General features: G+C 40.7%; 1 protein-coding gene across 1 annotated transcript in view; it reads right to left on the minus strand.

The window, feature by feature from the left end:
- LOC108264953 (ERC protein 2) overlaps window positions 1-21,451 on the minus strand; it is a 291,196-nt gene that overhangs the window by 231,470 nt on the left and 38,275 nt on the right. Inside the window, exons 4-5 of the mRNA XM_053680567.1 lie at window positions 10,633-10,704; window positions 1,244-1,399 (exon numbers count right to left, since the gene is read on the minus strand). Coding sequence (XP_053536542.1) covers window positions 1,244-1,399; window positions 10,633-10,704 — 228 coding nt within the window. The remainder of the gene's footprint in view (window positions 1-1,243; window positions 1,400-10,632; window positions 10,705-21,451) is intronic.

Below are 21,451 nucleotides of genomic sequence, written 5' to 3' on the forward strand. Positions count from 1 at the left end.
ATCTGGGTCACAGGAACTCAAAATCAACCTGCCGCCCTTATCCGTTATTGAACCTTTGATTCCTACAATTCATCAGTGCCTTGGCCCCTAGTGCTGAAAGCAGTGGACCCCTGGTTTATAGGACAGATGAATGAGTGTCAAGTATGATTGAGAGTGATGGGTATGCATGAGGTTGTAAGGAAGTATGAAACACAGAAAGAAAGACAAAAAGTCTCTAAAGGTGTATAAGAACTTCTCAGTGCATGCACTGGTTTTGCAAGAATAAAAATGCAGAGTAAAGATAATGACAATGAGAAATTCTCAGTGTTTTTTTCCTTTCTTCCATCAGATCTAAAGTTTCATTGCAAGAGGCATCTTTTCAGATCAAAGATCATGACAAAAGCAGAGAAAAAAAAAAGCAGCAAGATCAAATTCAATTAGAATAAAAATGTCCTAATAAAAACCATTAAAGGTATTGTGACAATTTTGGAAACCCTAGTGCTTTATAAATAAATCATAAACACTTTGAGGTTAGAGTAATTTAATCTTTCATTCTAGAAGGGCTGATTCTCAAGTCTCAAAGGTCACCACAGAAAAAGTTCAGTCATCTGATACTGCTGGTGTAAGCCAACACTGGTACTGCAAACTCCACCTGTGTGTTCATCCCTGAGACAAACCATGGAGCTTTAGTCATTTATACACTGAATTATTAGTTTCTATATAACAAGTGAATATACTGAACCATAGAGCTTACTGTCAATATGATCAAAGCACATACAAGTGTCCTTCAATCATCTTCAGTAAGGTAAAGGTTGATCTGGAGCCTATGCTGGAAACAATTGGCATGAGGCAAGATACACCCTGGATGGGACACCAGGGCACCCCACATACACACAATCACACTCTCAATCACACCTATTATTTATTTATTTATTTATTTATTTATTTATTTATTTATTTATTTGCGGGGGGTCAGAATTCTAAGTTCCCAAACTGAAACCAATTTATTTACAATCATATCCAATCTTTATTACCCTATCGCTCCGTCAAATCAATATTGATGTCTTTTAGTATCTATTTATTCATATCATTGTATTTCGTTTATACTTTTGTACATCTCTGTTTGTATCAGTCAAATCCTTTAATTCATTAGCTTATATTTACCCAAGCCTACATCCACCAAACTGCACTTTCAGTCAATTCCAGGGAAAATAAGGAAAGTGACTTGATTGATCTTTATCTTGGGTGAGGGATAAACTCTAACCTTGCTCTTCATGAATTTGGAGTGGTTCTTGTAAATGTCAGTTTGCTTGAGCATCTCATCTCTGTTGTCCGTGTTCAGGAGACTGTTGGTCTTCAGCATCTGGATCTCATCTTCCAGTTCACGGATGTTCCGCTCCAGTGTGGAAATTTTAGTGTCCTACATGGGATATGTGTGAAACGTACATCAGCCACACAACTGTAGGAACCAAAGATTTAAATGTTGTTTGAAACCACCTAAAGTATCTTAAACTTTACTTAATCATACTTAAAGTATGAATAGTTTCGAGTGGCAACTTGGTGTTCAGTGTCTTGCCCAAGGACACTTCGGTATGTGGTGTCATGTGGGCCAGGAATTGAACCACCAACACTACGATACCCTGCGAACCCTAGTGGACAATCCACTCTACCACCTGAGCCACAGCCACCCTACTACTTACAGAGGTCAGTTTAAATTAGCCATGGAGACATGGAGCTATGAAGAAGATGGGATGACTATTGAGCTTCATATGCGGCACTGCAGATCCAGATGGAAGAAGAAAAGAGATAAAATAGACAGAAAGACCTAAAAAGAGAGCTACCGCAAGTTTTAACCACTAACACACAGTGAACTTGCTCTTCTGACCAGATTATTTCTATGCAAGAAGGTACTAAATTCAGGACCATTGAAGCAGAACAACCAACTCTTCTTTTAGAAAAATACCAACGCACATACACTCACTGGCCACTTTATTAGAAACAGCAAATTAATACTGAGTAGGATCCCCATTTTCTCTCAGACCAGCCTCAATTCTTTATGCCATGGATTCCACAAGGTGTTGGAAACATTCCTTTAAGATTTTGGTCCATGTTAACTTGAAAACATTTTGCTGCACAATTACTGCAGATTTGTCAGCTGCATATTCATGCTGAACCACTCCTTCTACCACATCCTAAAGGCTATTGGCTTCAGATCAGGTGGCTGGGGAGGCCATTGAAGTACAATGAACTCATTATCATGTTCATGGAACCAGTCTGAGATGACTTGTGCTTTGTGAGATGGTGCATTATTATTCTGGAAGTAGCCATTATAAGACGGATAAATATTTTGCCATAAACAGATGCAAGTGCTCAACAACAAAACTCAGGTAAGTTGTTGCATTCAAATGATGTTTGGCTGGATTTAAGGAGCACAATGTGTTCCAAGAAAGTATTCCCCACACTACTACACCACCACCACCAGCCTGAATTGTTGAGACAAGGCAGGTTGGGTCCATGGATTCATGATGTTTATGCCAAATTCTGACTCTACGATATGCAGATTCAGCAGACCAGGTGACATTTTGCCAGCCTTCAACTGCCCAGTTTGTGCAGTCGAGTCTTTGCCTACTGTAGCATGATTCCTATTCTTAGTTGACAGATGTAGAACTCAAAGTAGTCTTCTGCAGTTAATGCCCACCTGCCTCAAGGTTCATCATGTTGCGCATTCTGAGATGCTTCTACGCTCATCATGGCTGTACAGAGAGATTATTGGAATTACTGTAGACTTCCTACAAGCTTGAACTATTCTGGCCATTCTCTCTGACCTCTCATCAATGAGGCATTTCTACCGGCAGAACTTAACTTACTCTCACTGAATGTTTTGTGTTTTTTGCACCCTTCTGTGTAAACTCTAGAGACTGTTGTGCATGAAAAACCTAGGCGATCAGCAGTTTCTCAAATACTCAAACCAGCCATTATGACACCACCAACCATGCCTTGGACAATTCACTGAGATCACATTTTGTCTGTTGTTTCATATAAACATAAATAACTAACTAAAGCTCTTGACATGTATCTGCATGATTTTATGCTGATTTTACATGATTGGCTGATTGGATATTTATGTAAATGTGCAGCTCTGTATGTATTCCTAGTACAGTGACCAGTGAGTGTATATACAATGTACAGTTCAAATGTGAAATGCAATAATAATAAATAAATAAATAAATAAATAAATAAATAATGAAGTGTAAAAATCTTAAGAATGGAGAATAAGTAATGAAAACATAATGTGAACATCTGAAAAATGTTAATTCTCACTTGAATTTTTTCCTAGTGAAAATGAGTTTCCTAGTGAGTGGCTCATGAGCACTAGGAAATACAGCATTTTCATATTCATAATACTCATTTTCTCCTAGCTGATATTAATCATCATACTTGATGCTTCTCAGATCTATTCTTTCAATATTGAAAAGGTGAAGGCAAGTAGACCTTGAGATAATGGTGGTAAAGAATAAAGTACAAATATTTTCCATTTTACATGAAGACACAAAGCAACAATGTGATGACAGTGGCAGTCTGTATATTAAAAAAGGGTTTAACAAGAGTTCTTATGTAGAAGAGATGGAAGGGTTTGATAATTAGCATATGTGTACTATACCTGCCAAATAACATCAGGGTCAAAACAGAAAGGATGTGATGTGCTCTGGAACAAATTACAAAATACACATATTTCAGCACACTTATAGACACACATAATATGCAAAAACAAACAAACGTATAAACTGACCAACTGTTCACAAAGAGAAATGTTCCAACGCAAATAAAATATTCTGGCAGGTCAGTTTAATATCAAGTCACAGTGTGGCAAGTGATGCAGCTCTATAGCTATGGCTGCACGATTATGGCCAAAATGATAATCCCGATTATTTTGATCAATATTGAGATCTCGATTATTTATCACGATTATTAATCGATTTTAGTGACAACATATTTTTATTGCACTTTCACATTTATTAAGTTTTCTCATGCCACAATATAACACACAAGTAGGCATAAGAAAACTTGAGCTTGCCAATTATGACAGAATTTAGGAACATAATGTGAGCCATGACAAATTAATTTACCTTCTGATAAACGAAATTTTATATTTTCAGTTAATTTTACAGACTGTATGAAAAAAAACACCATTAACATGTTCCACCTTGTAAAAAAAAAAATAAATAAACCTTGATGTTCAGTCTTTGAAGTCTGCTCCTCTTAAATTATTTAAAGCTACACTATTAGACATTTTCCACTGTCATGGTTCTGGACTAGAGCCAGTTCTCGAACACACACTCTGTGTATACTGTGTATATACAGTGAGGGAAAAAAGTATTTGATCCCCTGCTGATTTTGTACGTTTGCCCACTGACAAAGAAATGATCAGTCTATAATTTTAATGGTAGTTGTATTTGAACAGTGAGAGACAGAATAACAACAAAAAAATCCAGAAAAACGCATGTCAAAAATTTTATAAATTAATTTGCATTTTAATGAGGGAAAAAAGTATTTGACCCCCTCTCAATCAGAAAGATTTCTGGCTCCCAGGTGTCTTTTATACAGGTAACGAGCTGTGATTAGGAGCACACTCTTAAAGGGAGTGCTCCTAATATCAGTTTGTTACCTGTATAAAAGACACCTGTCCACAGAAGCGATCAATCAATCAAATTCCAAACTCTCCACCATGGCCAAGACCAAAGAGCTCTCCAAGGATGTCAGGGACAAGACTGTAGACCTACACAAGTCTGGAATGGGCTACAAGACCATTGCCAAGCAGTTTGGTGAGAAGGGGACAACAGTTGGTGCGATTATTCGCAAATGGAAGAAGCACAAAAGAACTGTCAATCTCCCTCGGCCTGGGGCTCCATGCAAGGTCTCACCTCGTGGAGTTGCATTGATCATGAGAACAGTGAGGAATCAGCCCAGAACTACACGGGAGGATCTTGTCAATGATCTCAAGGCAGCTGGGACCATAGTCACCAAGAAAACAATTGGTAACACACTATGCCGTGAAGGACTGAAATCCTGCAGCGCGCGCAAGGTCCGCTGCTCAAGAAAGCACATATACATGCCCGTCTGAAGTTTGCCAGTGAACATCTGAATGATTCAGAGGACAACTGGGTGAAAGTGTTGAGGTCAGATGAGACCAAAATGGAGCTCTTTGGCATCAACTCAACTCGCTGTGTTTGGAGGAGGAGGAATGCTGCCTATGACCCCTGGAACACCATCCCCACCGTCAAACATGGAGGTGGAAACATTATGCTTTGGGGGTTTTTTTCTGCTAAGGGGACAGGACAACTTCACCGCATCAAAGGGACGATGGACGGGGCCATGTACCGTCAAATCTTGGGTGAGAACCTCCTTTCCTCAGACAGGGCATTGAAAATGGGTCGTGGATGGGTATCCCAGCATGACAATGACCAAAACACACGGCCAAGGCAACAAACGAGTGGCTCAAGAAGAAGCACATTAAGGTCCTGGAGTGACCTAGGCAGTCTCCAGACCTAAATCCCATAGAAAATCTGTGGAGAGAGCTGAAGGTTCGAGTTGCCAAACGTCAGCCTCGAAACCTTAATGATTTGGAGAAGATCTGCAAAGAGGAGTGGGACAAAATCCCTCCTGAGATGTGTGCAAACCTGGTGGCCAACTACAAGAAACGTCTGACCTCTGTGATTGCCAACAAGGGTTTTTAAACCAAGTACTAAGTCATGTTTTGCAGAGGGGTCAAATACTTATTTCCCTCATTAAAATGCAAATCAATTTATAACATTTTTGACGTGCGTTTTTCTGGATTTTTTTGTTGTTATTCTGTCTCTCACTGTTCAAATAAATCTACCATTAAAGTTATAGACTGATCATTTCTTTGTCAGTGGGCAAACGTACAAAATCAGCAGGGGATCAAATACTTTTTTCCCTCACTGTATCTGAATATTCTCATTTAGGATGTGATTGAGTGAGTTCATTTACCCGTCAGATGCAAAGCACTTTAGTTTAATGGTGTTCATTAGGGATGCTCCAATCAGGATTTTTACAGCTGATACCGATCCAGATACCAATCTCTTTTTTTGTTTAAACTTTAATCAGGAGGTCTGTCATAAACAATTAAATGTAAGATCTCTGCTCATGTTCACTGTTAATTGAGTTAAAATAATAGCAATGAGAAATACTGTTGGTTAATTGATAAACAAGCATAAAATATTTATTTTAAAATATCTTACAAACAATAGAGACCTAATTAAAAGTAGGCTAACACAAAAATGATCCATATTAGGAAAAAGGCTAATAGCTTTCTGAGGAAATAGCTTACTAAGCTTAATGTCAAATTGATATTAAATGCAACCCATAGTAATTAAACATTATTTCATTTCTCATTTTATTTATATTTAATGGTTATTATAATATCAATTTTTTATATTAAATGATTGATTTATAAGCACATTTTCTGTCTTTACATTTTAGTATTTTTATTTTTGTTTGTTTTCAGTTTTAGATCGGTTCCCCCAATACAGTATCCATGTCTGCTGATAATATTGTGTTTTGGGGGATTAAATGAAAACATGGAAACTGGAGTTGACTTTTCTACTGATATCTGTCAATCGTGAGTTTAAATGAAGTGAATTAGACTTAGTGAAGGAGACAGTGTACTGTATGTTTACAGACGGAACAGTTGCTACTCTTGCTTATGATTGGTGAGGAATTTTTTAATAAATAAGTTTGAATTAAACCCCACCTTGTAGCATTAGCATTATTATTAATTTACTCCACGCGAAGCCGCTGTGTCTACACGAGCAGGTGCAAGTTCAGGTCATTTTGCGGGATCAATAAAAGATGGCGGTTTGTGAGAAGCAGATGATGTACAGAGTTACTTGTCATCATAATGGCTTCTCTGCAGTATTTCCACACTTTTTCGGTTGATTGAGAAGATGAAAAGCAGTGTGAAAGTAACTGTTGCACGGTGTAGATGCATTTTGGACTTCCCGTATTTTTTATTCTGATTGTATTATACAACTCCGAACAGGTCACTCGCACCGGTGCGAATAAATATTTATTCACAGTCGCACAAAATACTTTTCAGTCACAAATGTGAGTGAAATGGTCGCACTGTAGAGCCCTGAGTTTATCTGCAAAGTTTTTTCCCGTTCGGCATGATAACGTTTAATGTTGCCGACATACTCTGTAGTGCCATTTAGCATCATGTTAATGTCATGATTTCTCCTCGCGCAAAGCGCTGGAGCCTGAATCGAAGCTGGCAGCTGGAGCGCTAAAATGCTAAATCTGTTTCGGGGTTTGGGCATTACAAATTGACGCCAACCCTGCGCCGCTCTATGGTGATTGGCTGTAAGTGTAGGAAGCGCTTGATTTGATCTGCAGTGGAGTTTTCTATTAGTGGAGGACGAACTTTAAACGGTAATATCGCAGTCGATCATGTTCATTTAATCATGCACAGTCAAAATCGTAATCGCGATGTTACGTAACGAGACTGGGACAGGAAGTAAGCGCAGGAGGGAAGTCTTTATTTGATACTCAAACAGAGGACATGGAACGGAAACACTAATTGAACTAAGGCCTGAACCCTCCTTCAACTAAGACATGAACATTCCTTAAATTAAGGTAGGAAACCCTCATCTAACTTAGGCATGGCATGAACACTCTTAACTGAGGCATGGCATCTTAACTGAGGCATGGCATGAACACTTAACTATGGCATGACATGAACACTCAACTATGGCATGGCATGGATACTCAACTATGGCATGGCATGAACACTCAACTATGGCATGACATGAACATTCAACTATGGCATGGCATAAACACACAACTTGATTGGCTTGGTGTTGCTTTGCTGCAACTCTTTAGCTTTGTCTCTCTTAGTCCAGTTCCGATTTGCGTGGGTAGATTCTGTTTAGTTCAGGTTGATGCCGCACCACGTGCGCAGGCATTAACTAACATGATTAATCTAAACCAAAGACACCTGGGTTAAATCGAGGACATCCTCAAACAGAAACTAGAACTCGGGCAGGAAACGAATAAAAACAAAGTCACGTGAGCCGCATAGCGACCGCGCCGCAGTGCCATCTGCCGGCGGTGGCGTAACACGCGATCGATATTCGATTAATTGTGCAGCCCTATCTATAGCTGTTCTATAGAGCAGCTCATACTGCTCATTGTCTGGCACAGTTCATAAGCCAACATTTGAAATGTGTCTCAGGTCAGGTGACATTTATTTCAATAGACACAGGTTTAAGACATACTGTATGTGTGGCAGCATAGGAAAACCAGTCATATGTCTATTGAAGGAAAAAAAAAATTGGCTTTGGCAAAAACATTTTTTCTGCCCATAACATACTTTAATACCTCAAATTCAGAAAAGGAAACCAAAAATATATTTCACCAAAAGCCTTGTTAATTAAGCGTGTTTCCTTACAGATAGAATGTCGGCTTTGATCATGTTGGATAGCTAGTTACGTATAATCAATTCAGGTTGTAATCAGACACTGGCTGTCAATATGTCAACATGCTCATGCACTCCTAAATGGAAACTTCTGGAAATTTCTTCCTTTAAAATTATATAACTTCACTTGTGATTGAGATATGTGCAAAAGAAAAACACATTTCAGTTCAGGTGTGTAATCTTCATAAAAGTCTGTAGTAGAAAAGTAAAAAAAAAAAAAATTATAAATATGAAGGGTTTTCCCAGGCTACCACATATACACCAACACATATGTATATCAAGGTAAATATCACTGACAAATCTACAGAAATGATCTGTTTTCAAAATTTTATGGTTATTTGCGAATTTGTAATTTTTTAGTCACAGGATTGTTTTGCATCAGCATATCAATATATTCCACAAGCTTGCCTCCAGCCTATGATCCACACCTAGTCCAGTTTCTACTCTCAGGAACTTGTATGTTCAGCAAGCCTGATTTCTTACAGAATTTGTTGGAACATAAACAAGTGAGATCACTGTTGCTGGATTTCCTCTGACTTCTCATAAGTTGTCTTGTGCAAATTCTTACACATTTTCAGTTCTAACTCCACAGTTGAACAGACTAACATAGGAAAAGTAATATCTAATTGTAAGTGATAATAACATTCAGGTACTTAGTAAAAATGATAAGTGTTCCTACTAAGATCCAACAGCAGGCAATTTTTAGAAGAAACAATAATCTATTTTAGAAAACATAAAGTCATCCATTATAGCAAAAATACACCAATGTGAATGTGCCTATATAACTGATGCCTAAATTTAATCCGCCATAGCGCATAAGACATTTGCATAGAGTATAATGAGTGTACTAATTAATAACAATACTCAAAAGCTAAGGAATGTAGATTTTCATGAATATAATATATATAGTGTTTTACTCAAAGGTTTTGCTCAAAAGGAAAAAAAAAATTAAAACATCCATCTGCCAAGAACACTCATTACTAGTTAAGCAGTCATAGAAATGTTATTGCTACAGATGCACCCATTCGTGACTAGTGAGACCCTTTAAAGTCACTGCATTTCATATCTATAGATATACAGATCATCTGAGTGTAGTTTCAAAAAACAAAACACATAAGACCGAACATAACACAAGCTCTACTGAGGCATCACCATAGAAACCATTCTTTTATACAGCCCTGTGTGTCCAGACTCGTTTGCATGATTTTGCTGTTTACATGTGTTTAACAAGCACAGACAGAAAATGTTTAAAAAAGATACAATGTACCTGAGGTCCAGGCATCTAACATTTGCCTCAGATATGTGTGAAAGTATATGTGTAGGTGCAGGTGTGAGTGTGTGAAATGGGTAACCTTTTTTCACAGCTCAGCACTGACTTCAAAGTCAGCACACAGAGTGAAAGCTTCCATATGTGACATTTGAAACAAATTGAATAAGTGTGCTCTCTTTAAGCAGACCAACATGAGCTCTTCCTGCCATTGGCCTTCACTAGCAAGCAGTACCATATGGACAGACTTCAAACTATCCTCTGATCATTTACCAGTTTTTGGTAAATTGTGTTAGCTAGTAGTTTGGTTTTGAAGTTTAAGGATAGGATTTGACAATTAATATCCAGTCCTTGGACAGTAAGAAACTTGTGTGGTCACTAAACTGTTCTTTAAGATCTTCAGAAGGAAACTTATTATAGTGAGCATAAATATAGTTATGAATTTATCATTAATTTATATACAGTTCTATACAGTGTATGTTTTTTATAGGAGAATGGCAGCTGTCATGAAGTATAAGAAAGCCGGACTCCAGCACTTTGCATGCATCTGTGTCAGCTGTTCATGGCAGTCTACAATTTTTGTTACCAGCATTTTGCCAACAACCAATGATCTACAGACCGTTTTTTTTCTCCTGGGGTGGAAACCTGAGCCATTTCTGATACCTCTATGAATCCTATACATCTCAGAACTAGCCTTAACTTGATATTGTCATTTGTAATAATCAAAACGGGGAAGTTTTCTTTTATTTTTAGTGACATTATTAAGACATTATATAGTATAATGTTCCAACTGAGCCTCAATTATTTTAACATCAACAGTAATAATTAATAGCTACTAATTCAAACATCTCTGAAAATATCCATCCAAGAATGTTAGTGCTTATGCTCTTACCTTCATGTCAATGACACTGTGTAAGGCTTTGCTTTTGGGTGGATCTGTCTGTTGGTTTCTCCTATGAAGCTCCTGAGGAGGAACACGATAGAAACAAGCTTGCCTGCTCATCATCTTTAAACACCAGCACCCTGTTTTCCTGTCCCAATTTCTTTTTCACCCTCACCCTCTACCCCTGTGTAACTATTGACTAATGCTGTGGGTCTACTCTTCAGGCTCTATTCCACATCATCTTCTTTTACTTTCCTATCTGCATTCTTGAATTTTCATCTCTGTCTCTAAGAATCACAAGACCCTTCCTGTCTCTCCCTCTTTCACTCACACTATGCTGCTAAGCACTTTGATTGTTCAAGGCACAGCTACAGGTGCAGCTCTATTTTTTCTCACTCTCTCTCCTTCTCTATCCGCTACAGTCTCTTGTCTCTTAGCATCTCGCTTTCTGCTGTTCTGTCAACGGTCACTGTGCTCTAGATCTCATAACACATGCTGCCGGCAAATGTTCAATCTGTCTGTCTGCCTATATCAATAATTAATGTGAGTCATGTATGCAGGCACACACACACACACACACACACAGACTCATGCACAATAAACAGCTCCATTTGCAGTACACCTGCTCTTTATAAAGTAAATTCATGCACCTGCTGCACATGCTAACACTGACAGAGATATGGTTGTGTCATATCTCAGCCCTGCCAAGACTCAATTTCCCAGGAGGCAACACTCACTCCCAACATGGCCGCTGCAAACGACATCTCCCGCTCACGCATGCGCTCACCCTCCCCAGAGTTCTAAGCACACACCTGCAAGCCATTACAAGGACAATTACACCACAGTATTAGAGAGACTGTGGAAGAGAGGAGAGTTTGCGAAGTAATGTTCAGTTGACTCGTTTCTCTGTCATTTAATAAGCCGTTTCTCGTACATTGACTAAGCTACCTTTTGACCAGTTTTTCCGCCCCTGGCTTCGAGCTTTGCCTTGCCTCCTTTGTTTGTTTGACCGATCGCCTTATCCTCGCCTTTTTATCGACCACGAAATTTTTCATCTTAGTCTTCCTCCCACCCCGGCACCGGAAAAATATGACGGAGATCCGACCTGTTGCCAAGGCTTCCTCCTTCAGTGCTCCTTGTTTTTTTCTACATACCCCGACATGACGGAAAATCGCAAGATCATCCATTTTATGGAGTTGTTAACCGGAAGAGCACCACTCTGGGCCACAGCCGAGTGGGAGCAGACAGATGGTTCCATCGCTACATATGATCAGCTGACCGAGCGGTTCCGGATTGTATTCGATCATTCTCCTGACAACAGGGAGACTGGGGAGGAACTGTTAACTCTGCAACAAGGGACACGCTGCGTGGCAGACTATGCGCTGGAATTTTGCACTGTAGCAGCTAGAAGTGGAACCAACCCGCTTTAAAAACCATGTTTCGCAGAGGATTGAATCCTGAAGTCATGACTGAACTTGCCTGTCGTGATGATCAACTAACTCTCGATTCGCTCATCAGCCTGGCTATCCGTCTTGACCAACTGCTACAAAGTCGCCGTCCAACATACAGTGAGGGGAATCTGGCGGTATAAGCTCCTCCGGCTGAACCGATGCAGCTAGGTTGATCGAGGGTTAGTAAGGAGGAGAGAGAAAGAAGACGTCGAGAATTTCGATGTTTCTACTGCGGTGCGGAGGGGCATTTCATCCCACAATGCCCTCTCAAACCACGCAGAGCCACAAGAGAGAACACTGCGGCCAAGCAGCATCAGCCAGAGGTGAGTGTGGGTTCAGAAACCCGGAGCTCATCTCAATCTGCATTTTTCATGCCTGTGGTATTAGAATACTTAAACCTGTCTTGTACACTAGAAGCGCTAATCGACTCAGGAGCAGCGGGGAATTTCATTGACCAGTCCACCGTCCAGCAATACAATATCCCTGTTCGACCGCTACATACTCCACGCCGGATCCAAGCCATCGATGGGGCTCCCATCGGGAGGGGGCTCATTACCCACTGCACCGAACCAATCACCCTCCAAACCAGTGCACTTCATCAGGAGAGTATCGTTTTTTGTGTCACGATTTCCACCCGACACCCAGTGGTCCTGGGCCTTCCCTGGCTAGAGCACCATGATCCAGTCATTTCTTGGACTCAGAAGGAGATCACGCACTGGTCCCCTCATTGCATTAAGAATTGTATTCGGGCACCTGTACTCATGTTAGCTACCACGTCCATAGAAAGTCCGAACTGTACCACAACCATCCACATTCCCATGGAGCAAAGGTACCTCAGCGAGGTATTTAGTAAGAAAAAGGCGAGTGGCTTACCCCCTCATCGGCCCTATGACTGCACTATTGATTTGCTACCGGGAGCTACGCCACCCCGGGGAAGGGTCTACCCCCTAACACAGAAGGAACAGCACGCGATGGAGGATTACATTCAGGAAGCCCTACTTCAGGGTTACATATGACCCTCTACGTCGCCAGCATCCGCCGGGTTATTTTTTGTGGAGAAAAAGGGAGGGGGCTTGAGACCGTGCATAGATTATAGAGGCCTAAACCAATGTTGCAGCAGGTATTGCTATCCTCTACCACTAGTCCCCATCGCTTTAGAACAGCTACGTACTGCCACCATTTTTACTAATCTAGATCTGCGCAGTGCTTACAACTTGGTCCGGATTCGAGAAGGGGATGAATGGAAAACGGAGTTCAGCACCACCTCCGGGCACTATGAATACCTGGTCAATTACGTTATCACGTATATTGATGATATCCTGATTTATTCCAATTCCATGGAGGAACACATTCATCACGTGCACCAAGACTTGCAACGACTACTCCAGCACCAATTATACATCAAAGAAGAAAAGTGTGAATTCCACAGTGACACTATCTCCTTTTTGGGTTATATCATCAGCCCAGAGGGTGATGACAGGTGATGACAGAGCAAAGTCAGAGCCGTGGTAGAATGGCCCAGACCCGTGACGGTGAAGGAGCTCCAAAGATTTCTGGGCTTCGCTAATTTTTATAGAAGATTTATTCGGAATTTTAGTTCCATAGCAAATCCACTGACGTCTTTGTTGAAGGGAAAACCCAAACGCCTGTCCTGGAACCACGCTACCCAGGCTGCATTCGATCAACTCAAGAAGGCCTTCACGACTGCTCCCATCATTAAACGCCCAGACCCATCCAAACCGTTCATTGTGGAGGTGGACGCCTCCGAAACAGGTGTAGGAGCCGTTCTATCACAATGTTTTGGAGAAAGGCCCAAGCTCCACCCGGTGGCCTTTTTCTCATGCAAATTATCCTCTGCTGAAAGAAACTATGACGTGGGGAATCGAGAACTCTTGGCCGTCAAACTAGCACTCGAGGAATGGCGGCACTGGTTGGAGGGAGCCACACACCCCTTTGTCATCTTCACGGACCACAAGAACCTCGAATATCTATGTAAGGCTAAAAGGTTATCATCTCGAAAAGCCCCCGATGGGCGCTGTTCTTCACCAGGTTCCAGTTCTCCCTGTCGTACTGTCCCGGGTCCAAGAATGCCAAGGCTGACGCCCTGTCTCGTCTAGACCACAAGGAAATATTGAACAGCCACGAGGCATACATTATTCCCCCCTCATGTATCATAGGAGCTTTAGAGTGGGAGCTGGATCAAGTTCTGGGCAAGGTTCCCGCGTCTCAAGTGCCTGAGAACTGTCCTCGGGGAAGACTCTTTGTTCCTCAATGTCACCAACAAGAACTCGTTATCTGGGCCCACACGGTAGTAGGTACAGGGCACCCAGGGGCCCAACACACATATCAGTTGCTATGGGAGAAGTACTGGTGTCCCAATATGGAGAGGGACATACACCGTGTGGTGGCCTCATGTTCTTCATGTGCACGAAGTAAGGTACCACGGAGACTTCCAGCTGGAAAACTCAAGCCACTACCCACACCAGAACGCCCCTGGTCACACATATCGATCAACTTTGTAACCGACCTACCCAGGTCCCAGGGAAATACAACCATTCTGGTCACGGTGGATCGATTCTCAAAGTCGGTGAGATTCATTGCTCTACACCATCTACCAACTGCATTTATGACTGCGAAGATGTTATTTCAATATGTGTTCCGGTACTTTGGCATTCCGGAAGAGATAGTGTGCAATCGTGGACCTCAATTCATCTCTAGAGTATGGTCCTGTTTTATGGAGAAGATGGGAATCACAGTGAATCTCACGTCAGGCTACCACCCCCAAGACAACGGCCAGGTAGAACGGATCAACCAGGAGTTGGGCCGATTTCTCAGAACGTTCTGCGCCTCCAACCCCGAGGATTGCAGCAGATTTCTTCCGTGGGCCGAGTATGCTCAAAACTCTCTCCGACACTCCGCCATGCAACTCACTCCATTTCAGTGCGTACTTGGGTACCAGCCCCCTTTGCTTCCGTAGAACGCGACTCCCACGGAATCTCCAGCTGTAGACCAGTGGTTCAGGAGAAGTGAACAGGTCTGGTCTGACACACACCAACGCCTGAGTCAAACAGCATCCACATACAAACACCTTGCTGACCGCCGCCGCATTGAGCATCCCCGCTACCGACCCGGCGATAGGGTCTGGTTATCAACCAAAGACTTAAAGCAGCCTCATGGCTGCAGAAAACTCACGCCACGATACACAGTGCCCTTGTGGATCAGCAAACAGATCAACGACGTTATCTATCATCTGGAGTTACCCCGACACAGCCGCGTAGCCCCATCATTTCACGTGTCCCATCTCAAGCCGGTCGTCACCGGACCTCTAGCCACAGAGGTGCCCTCCAAAAGCCCTCCGATTCCCATGGAAATTGAGGGCCAACCGGCCTACTTAGTCAAGAACATCCTAAATTCTAGGCGCAGGAGGGGCCAGCTTGAATACTTGGTTCAGTGGGTAGGCTATGGACCGGAAGAGCAGTGTTGAGTCCCGAGACAGGACATACTAGATCCGCTGCTCATCGATGATTTTCATGCAACTCACCTTAATCTTCCAGGTCCACGACCCCGGGGGAGACCCAGGAGATCCTCGGCTCCCGGAGTGAGCCTTTTGGGGGGGGGGGGGGGGGGGGTTCTGTATATCTCAGCCCTGCCAAGACTCAATTTCCCAGGAGGCAACACTCACTCCCAACATGGCCGCTGCAAACGACATCTCCCACTCACGCATGTGCTCACCCTCCCCAGAGTTCTAAGCACACACCTGCAAGCCATTACAAGGACAATTACACCACAGTATTAGAGAGACTGTGGAAGAGAGGAGAAAGTAATGTTCAGTTGACTCGTTGCAAAGTAATGTTCAGTTGACTCGTTTCTCTGCCATTTCCTAAGCCATTTCTCGTACATTGACTAAACTACCTTTTGACCAGTTTTTCCGCCCCTGACTTCGAGCTTTGCCTTGCCTCCTTTGTTTGTTTGACCGATCGCCTTATTCTCACCTGTTTATCGACCACGAACTTTGTCTGTCCCCTTTGGATATTTCTGCCTTGATTCCTGTCACCCGCAACTGCCTCCGCTCCCACCTACGGTACGTGACAGGTTGCCACCCATCTGTTTTTTACCCAGACGTTCCGCTTTTTAAGCTGTGTCTTGTTTTAACTGTTATTTGTCTGTTTTTTGCAATGCATTCCCAAATTGTCGGGGAAAACTACGTTGGTCAGTTCATATGGCAATTTTAGATTCCCCTCAGAATCTCAGTCTTGTCAAGGCATAAATCTGATTTAATTTTGGCCCTGTCATGCTTTGATGACTTTAAGCTTTTTCTGAAGAAAATCCACTGCTAATTCAAATACAGTGCAAGCTGGGAAAAACATTAGGGTTGAATCTAATGGAATTTTTACCTAAAATGTTGGGACATAGGGTTGTCCCGTTCAGTTTTGGCATGTTGAAAAGATGGAAATCTTAGTCAGAGATAAACTGGAATAAAAGTATTAGAATAAAATTGATCTGACTGCTTTCAAATGAGGAACACTTTTTTCGCCACATAACTGCTAACATACATAAATAATGTGTAAATAAATAATATGACTTTTGTAATGCTTTTCAGCTATTCATTCAGCTCTGTTCCTCATACAAAGCCTTTGTTTCATGCTTGTTATTTCTGCCTTGTTTGTTACCATGTTTCATGAAATATCATCTTAGCCTTTGGATACCTGTTTGTATATCGCTTGACCTACTGCCTGACTTCGGATTCCTTGATTAAGATTGTGATTTAGATTTGTTTGCATGTGCCAGTCTTTATTTTTAATAAAACCATTCACCACAACTGTTGCCGTCTCTGCTGCCTGACACTATGCTGAGAACACCAGGTGTGAGGCAGGTTGTTTAAACTTCCAATTATTTCCATTTATATTTTTTCATGGCATTTTGTCAGCATATGTGTAACCTTACAAAATAATATAAGTAATATAACTAAGAAGACTTTCCTGTGATGGAAAAAATGACAGTTGTGAAGCAGTGACACCCGAAACCCGTAAATTTTAAATAAATGTCTTGTATAAACAATTATATATATTTTTGTTCAATAAAAACACCCTAGCCTTAGATTATTGTGTTTTCTATCTGTGTTATTATTAGCCTTGCCTTATTGTGGAGCCATACAAGTTTCTGTGAATTTCATGAATGAAATTATCATTTAAATTACAGCCAGGACTCCTGTTAGAGCAGTGCTGTTATGGAAAATTAATCAACACTTTCTGACCAAACAGATTTGAGAATTCAACAGGACCATGGTATAAATTGGTTTACTGGTTATTATCATCATCATGTTGTGTGATTAGTGCTGGATTTTCAATAGTGCATCAGTGATTCTCAGCTCCAGCCCTGGAAGCCCATAGCCCTGAAAAGTTTTTTGTTGCCTGAAAACCATCCTAATCATAGAGAGCCTGGTGACTGGGGCTTGTGGGCTCAATCATGTGTTTGTAACAGAATAAACTCAGCAGAACTCAGAACTGGTCTTGAGAATCACTGGTGTACAGTATGCATCATGTACAGTTCATCACTATTAGATGATAGCCATCATAATAGCAAAGACTGTTTTTATGAAACATCACCTTTCTCTGCAGATTTCAGCCACAGTCAAATGATAAATTTCAGCGAATGAATTATGTTTGGTGCAGGTGTAATTAATTACAGAAGGGGGGGGGGCATCTTTGCTTCTCTTTCTCCAGCTCTATTTGCATGGCGTACCACTATAGGTAATGACCTTTCACCTCCCTAAGGTTGACTGACAGCAAGGATCTAAAGTTGCCCTATAGATTACTGTGCTTGTCAGCAGCTCAAAGAAGGCTTTGAAATGCCTTCCACTTAACTCACACACTCTGCAAAACATACACACACACACACACACACACACAAATACACACAAACCGAAATACAACCCCAATTCCGAAAAAGCTGGGATAGAATGGAAAATGCAAAAAAAAAAAAAAAAAAAGTCATTTGAAAATTCAATTCACCCTGTACTATATTGAAAACACATTACTAACAAATTATTTGATGTTTAACTTTGTGAATTTTATTTATTTTTGAAAATATACTCTTATTTCAAATCTAATGACTGCAACACACTTCAAAAAAGTTGGGACAGTCAACTGTTTACCGCTGTGTAACATCACCTTTTCTTTTAATAACCTATTAAGCGTTTGGGCATTGAAGACACCAGTTGGTTAAGTTTATCAAGCGGAATTTTCATATGGTAGCTTTTGGACCTGATGTTGAGAACAGCTTGGATGGTCCTTTTCCTCATTGGCCCGGAGAACACGGCGGCTGTTTAATTTAATTTAATTTTTTAAATGTTGACTCATCGGACCACAAAACACAATTCCACTATGCTACTGTCCGTCTCAGATGAGACTGAGCCAGAGAAGTCGGCAGGGTTTCTGGACAGAGTTGATGTAGGACTTCTGCTTTGTATAGTAAAGCCTTAACTTGCTGTGGATGCGTCGGCGAATGCTGTTGACTGACACAGGTTTACCAAAGTATTACCTGAGCCCATGTCAGGATATCCATTACAGATGGTTTTAAAGATAGTGACGTCTGAAAGATCGGAGATCAGTCGCATTCCGAAATGGTTTTTGGCCTTGTCCTTTAAACATTGAGATTTCCTTGAATCTTTTAATTATATTGTGCACTGTAGAAGGGGAAATGCCCCAAATCCTACCAATTTGTCTTTGGGGAATGTTGTTCTTAAAATGTTGGATTATTCGCTGACGCATCTGTTGGCAGATTGGCGAGCCTCGACCTATCCTTGCTCATGAAGGACTAGGCCTTTTTTGGAGGCTCCTTATATACTACTATTAGACGATTGCCTCACCTGTTTCATATCACATTCTTTTTTCAACTTGTCACATCACTCTTAGTCCTAAATTTCCACTGTCCCCACTTTTTTGGAACAAGATGCATGTATCAATTTCAAAATAAACATTTGTCTTTAAAAAATATGCAGTTGATTGGTAAATACCTTGTCTTTATATGTTTTTTGTTTAAATATAAGTCAAAGTATATTTACAAATCACTCCTCTTTGTTTTTAATAGCATTTTCCAAACTGTCCCAACTTTTTCAGAATTGGGGTTGTACACATATTTTGCAGACAGTCCATAAAAATGTAGAAGAGCAAAAAGAGACTAATTAATACACTTCTTTCTTTTTTGTAATGATTTTTGTATAATCATTTGTAGTCTTGTATAATATTTTGCACACTTTGAATGTGTAGTGATTGATAACTATGTTATTATCAGTGGTGTATACTTGAGAATAATCTATGGAACATATAGGGAAAAAAGCCATTAGTCCATGCCAACATTCTTAACAAAACAAATTTAACTTGTAAATAAAAATGATTCAGATATAATCTGGTTCCTGAGCAATTTTGAAATAAAGTACATTTGTTCTATTTTGTTATTGGGATACATTTAAAAATTGAGACATTTCAACGACATGGTGTCTTTCAGTCTTATCTTGGTGTTTGGCTACCCTGGAAAAACCTCATTAAAAGAGAGAAAATACAAAAAAGATAGTTTTAAGTAAAGGCTTTCTAGAACACAGCCTATCCCACTACCTGTCCTCAGGCCATGAACGCATCCCTTTATTAGGAATTACAAGGGTTTACCATGCTCAACCATTTAAGAAGCTGATATACCAATCAAAACCTTCTTAACCCGAAGGTCAAACAGCCTCTAGGGTTTCTATTGTTGCTACAGAGTTTGACCCACCTACGCAGTGACTGAGAGATCTGGTACAGACCTCATTGTTTAGGATTCCTTACAGCTTTTTTCTGGTTTAAGGAACTGGTAGAGATTGAGCAGTATAGCTTGATGTATCTGCTGTCTTAGGACAGGAGTAGAGAGAGAGGATTAAGTCGTGTCAGAAAGGCATTGACCTATCCAGATCAAATGGATTATCCTTGTCACAGGGGTCTTCAAATGAGCTGCACCAAAACATGTAGAGAAAGTTTCAGGAAGGGGAAAAGTTGTGTTTTTGTACATGAGTAATCCACTTTTTTGGCTGTGTGTGTGTGTGTGTGTGTGTGTGTGTGTGTGTGTTATTCTAGATCTAAAATTTGGTAGTGCTGTTCTTACCAGCACTACATGTAGCCTAAAGAATCTTGAGATGAAAAACGCATTAAAATATATTTAACCAATTGTCTTCTACTAAAGAAAAGGCAGCACCAAAAAAGTCTTTCACTACTTTAAAGATATACAGGAGGGAAATAAGTATTGGACATGTCAACATTTGTTTCAGTAAATATATTTCCAATGAGGCTATTCACATGAAATTTTCAACAGGTTACAGTATTAACTCAATAAATCCAGAAATATAAAGAATTAAAAGTAAAATGTTTATTAGTATAAACATTAAAGTCCATAAATAAATTTATGCGTAATAAAGTGGAATGACACAGGAAAAAAGAATTGAACACACTAACTGAAATTAATTTAATACTTTGTGGAGAAGCCTTTGTTTGTAATGACAGCTTCAAGACGCTTGATTCATGAAGAAATTAATTGGCCGCAGTATTCGGGTGTGGTTTTGGCCCATTCTTCTGAACATATAGTCTTTAAATCTTGTTCAATTGGATTCAACTCAGGTGATTGATTGGGCCATTCTAACACCTTGTTTTTTTTTCTCTGAAACCATTTGAGAGTTTCTTTTGCTGTATGCTTCAGATAGTTGTCCTACTGGAAGGTCCATCCATGTTTCATCTTCAACATTCTGGTGGATGGCAGCAGATTTTTCTCAAGAATCTCCCAGTAAAGGGCTCCATTCATCGTTCCTTCAATTATATGAAGTCTGCCAGTACCATGCAATAAAAAACAGCCCCACACCATGATGCTTCCACCTCCAAACTTCACTGTTGGTATAGTGTTTTTAGGGTGATGTGCAGTGCCATTTCTTCTCCAAACATGGTGTGTAGTATGACAGCCAAAAAGTTCAATTTTGCTCTCGTCTGACCAGACTACACTCACCCAGTATTTCACAGGCTTGTCCAAATGAGTTGTAGCAAAGTTTAAATAAGCTTCGACATGCCTTTTCTTTAGTAATGGAGTCTTGTGGAGTGATCGTGAGTAGTGGAGTGCATTGCCTATTGTTTCCTCTGTGCCGATGGCACTTGCTGCCTCCAAGTGTTTCTGGAGCTCTTTCTAAGTGGTCCTTGGCGCTTGGGCTACTCTTCTAATTCTTCTCACTCCCTGGTCAGACAGCTTACAAGGAGCTCCTGTGCGTGGCCGGTTGATGACGCAGTGATGTTGCTTCCACTTGCGGATAATGGCCCCAATGGTGCTTACTGGAGGATTCAGAAGTTTTGAAATACGTTGGTATCCTA

Source organism: Ictalurus punctatus, chromosome 5 (genome assembly GCF_001660625.3).
Source record: "Ictalurus punctatus breed USDA103 chromosome 5, Coco_2.0, whole genome shotgun sequence".
Lineage (NCBI taxonomy): Eukaryota > Metazoa > Chordata > Actinopteri > Siluriformes > Ictaluridae > Ictalurus > Ictalurus punctatus.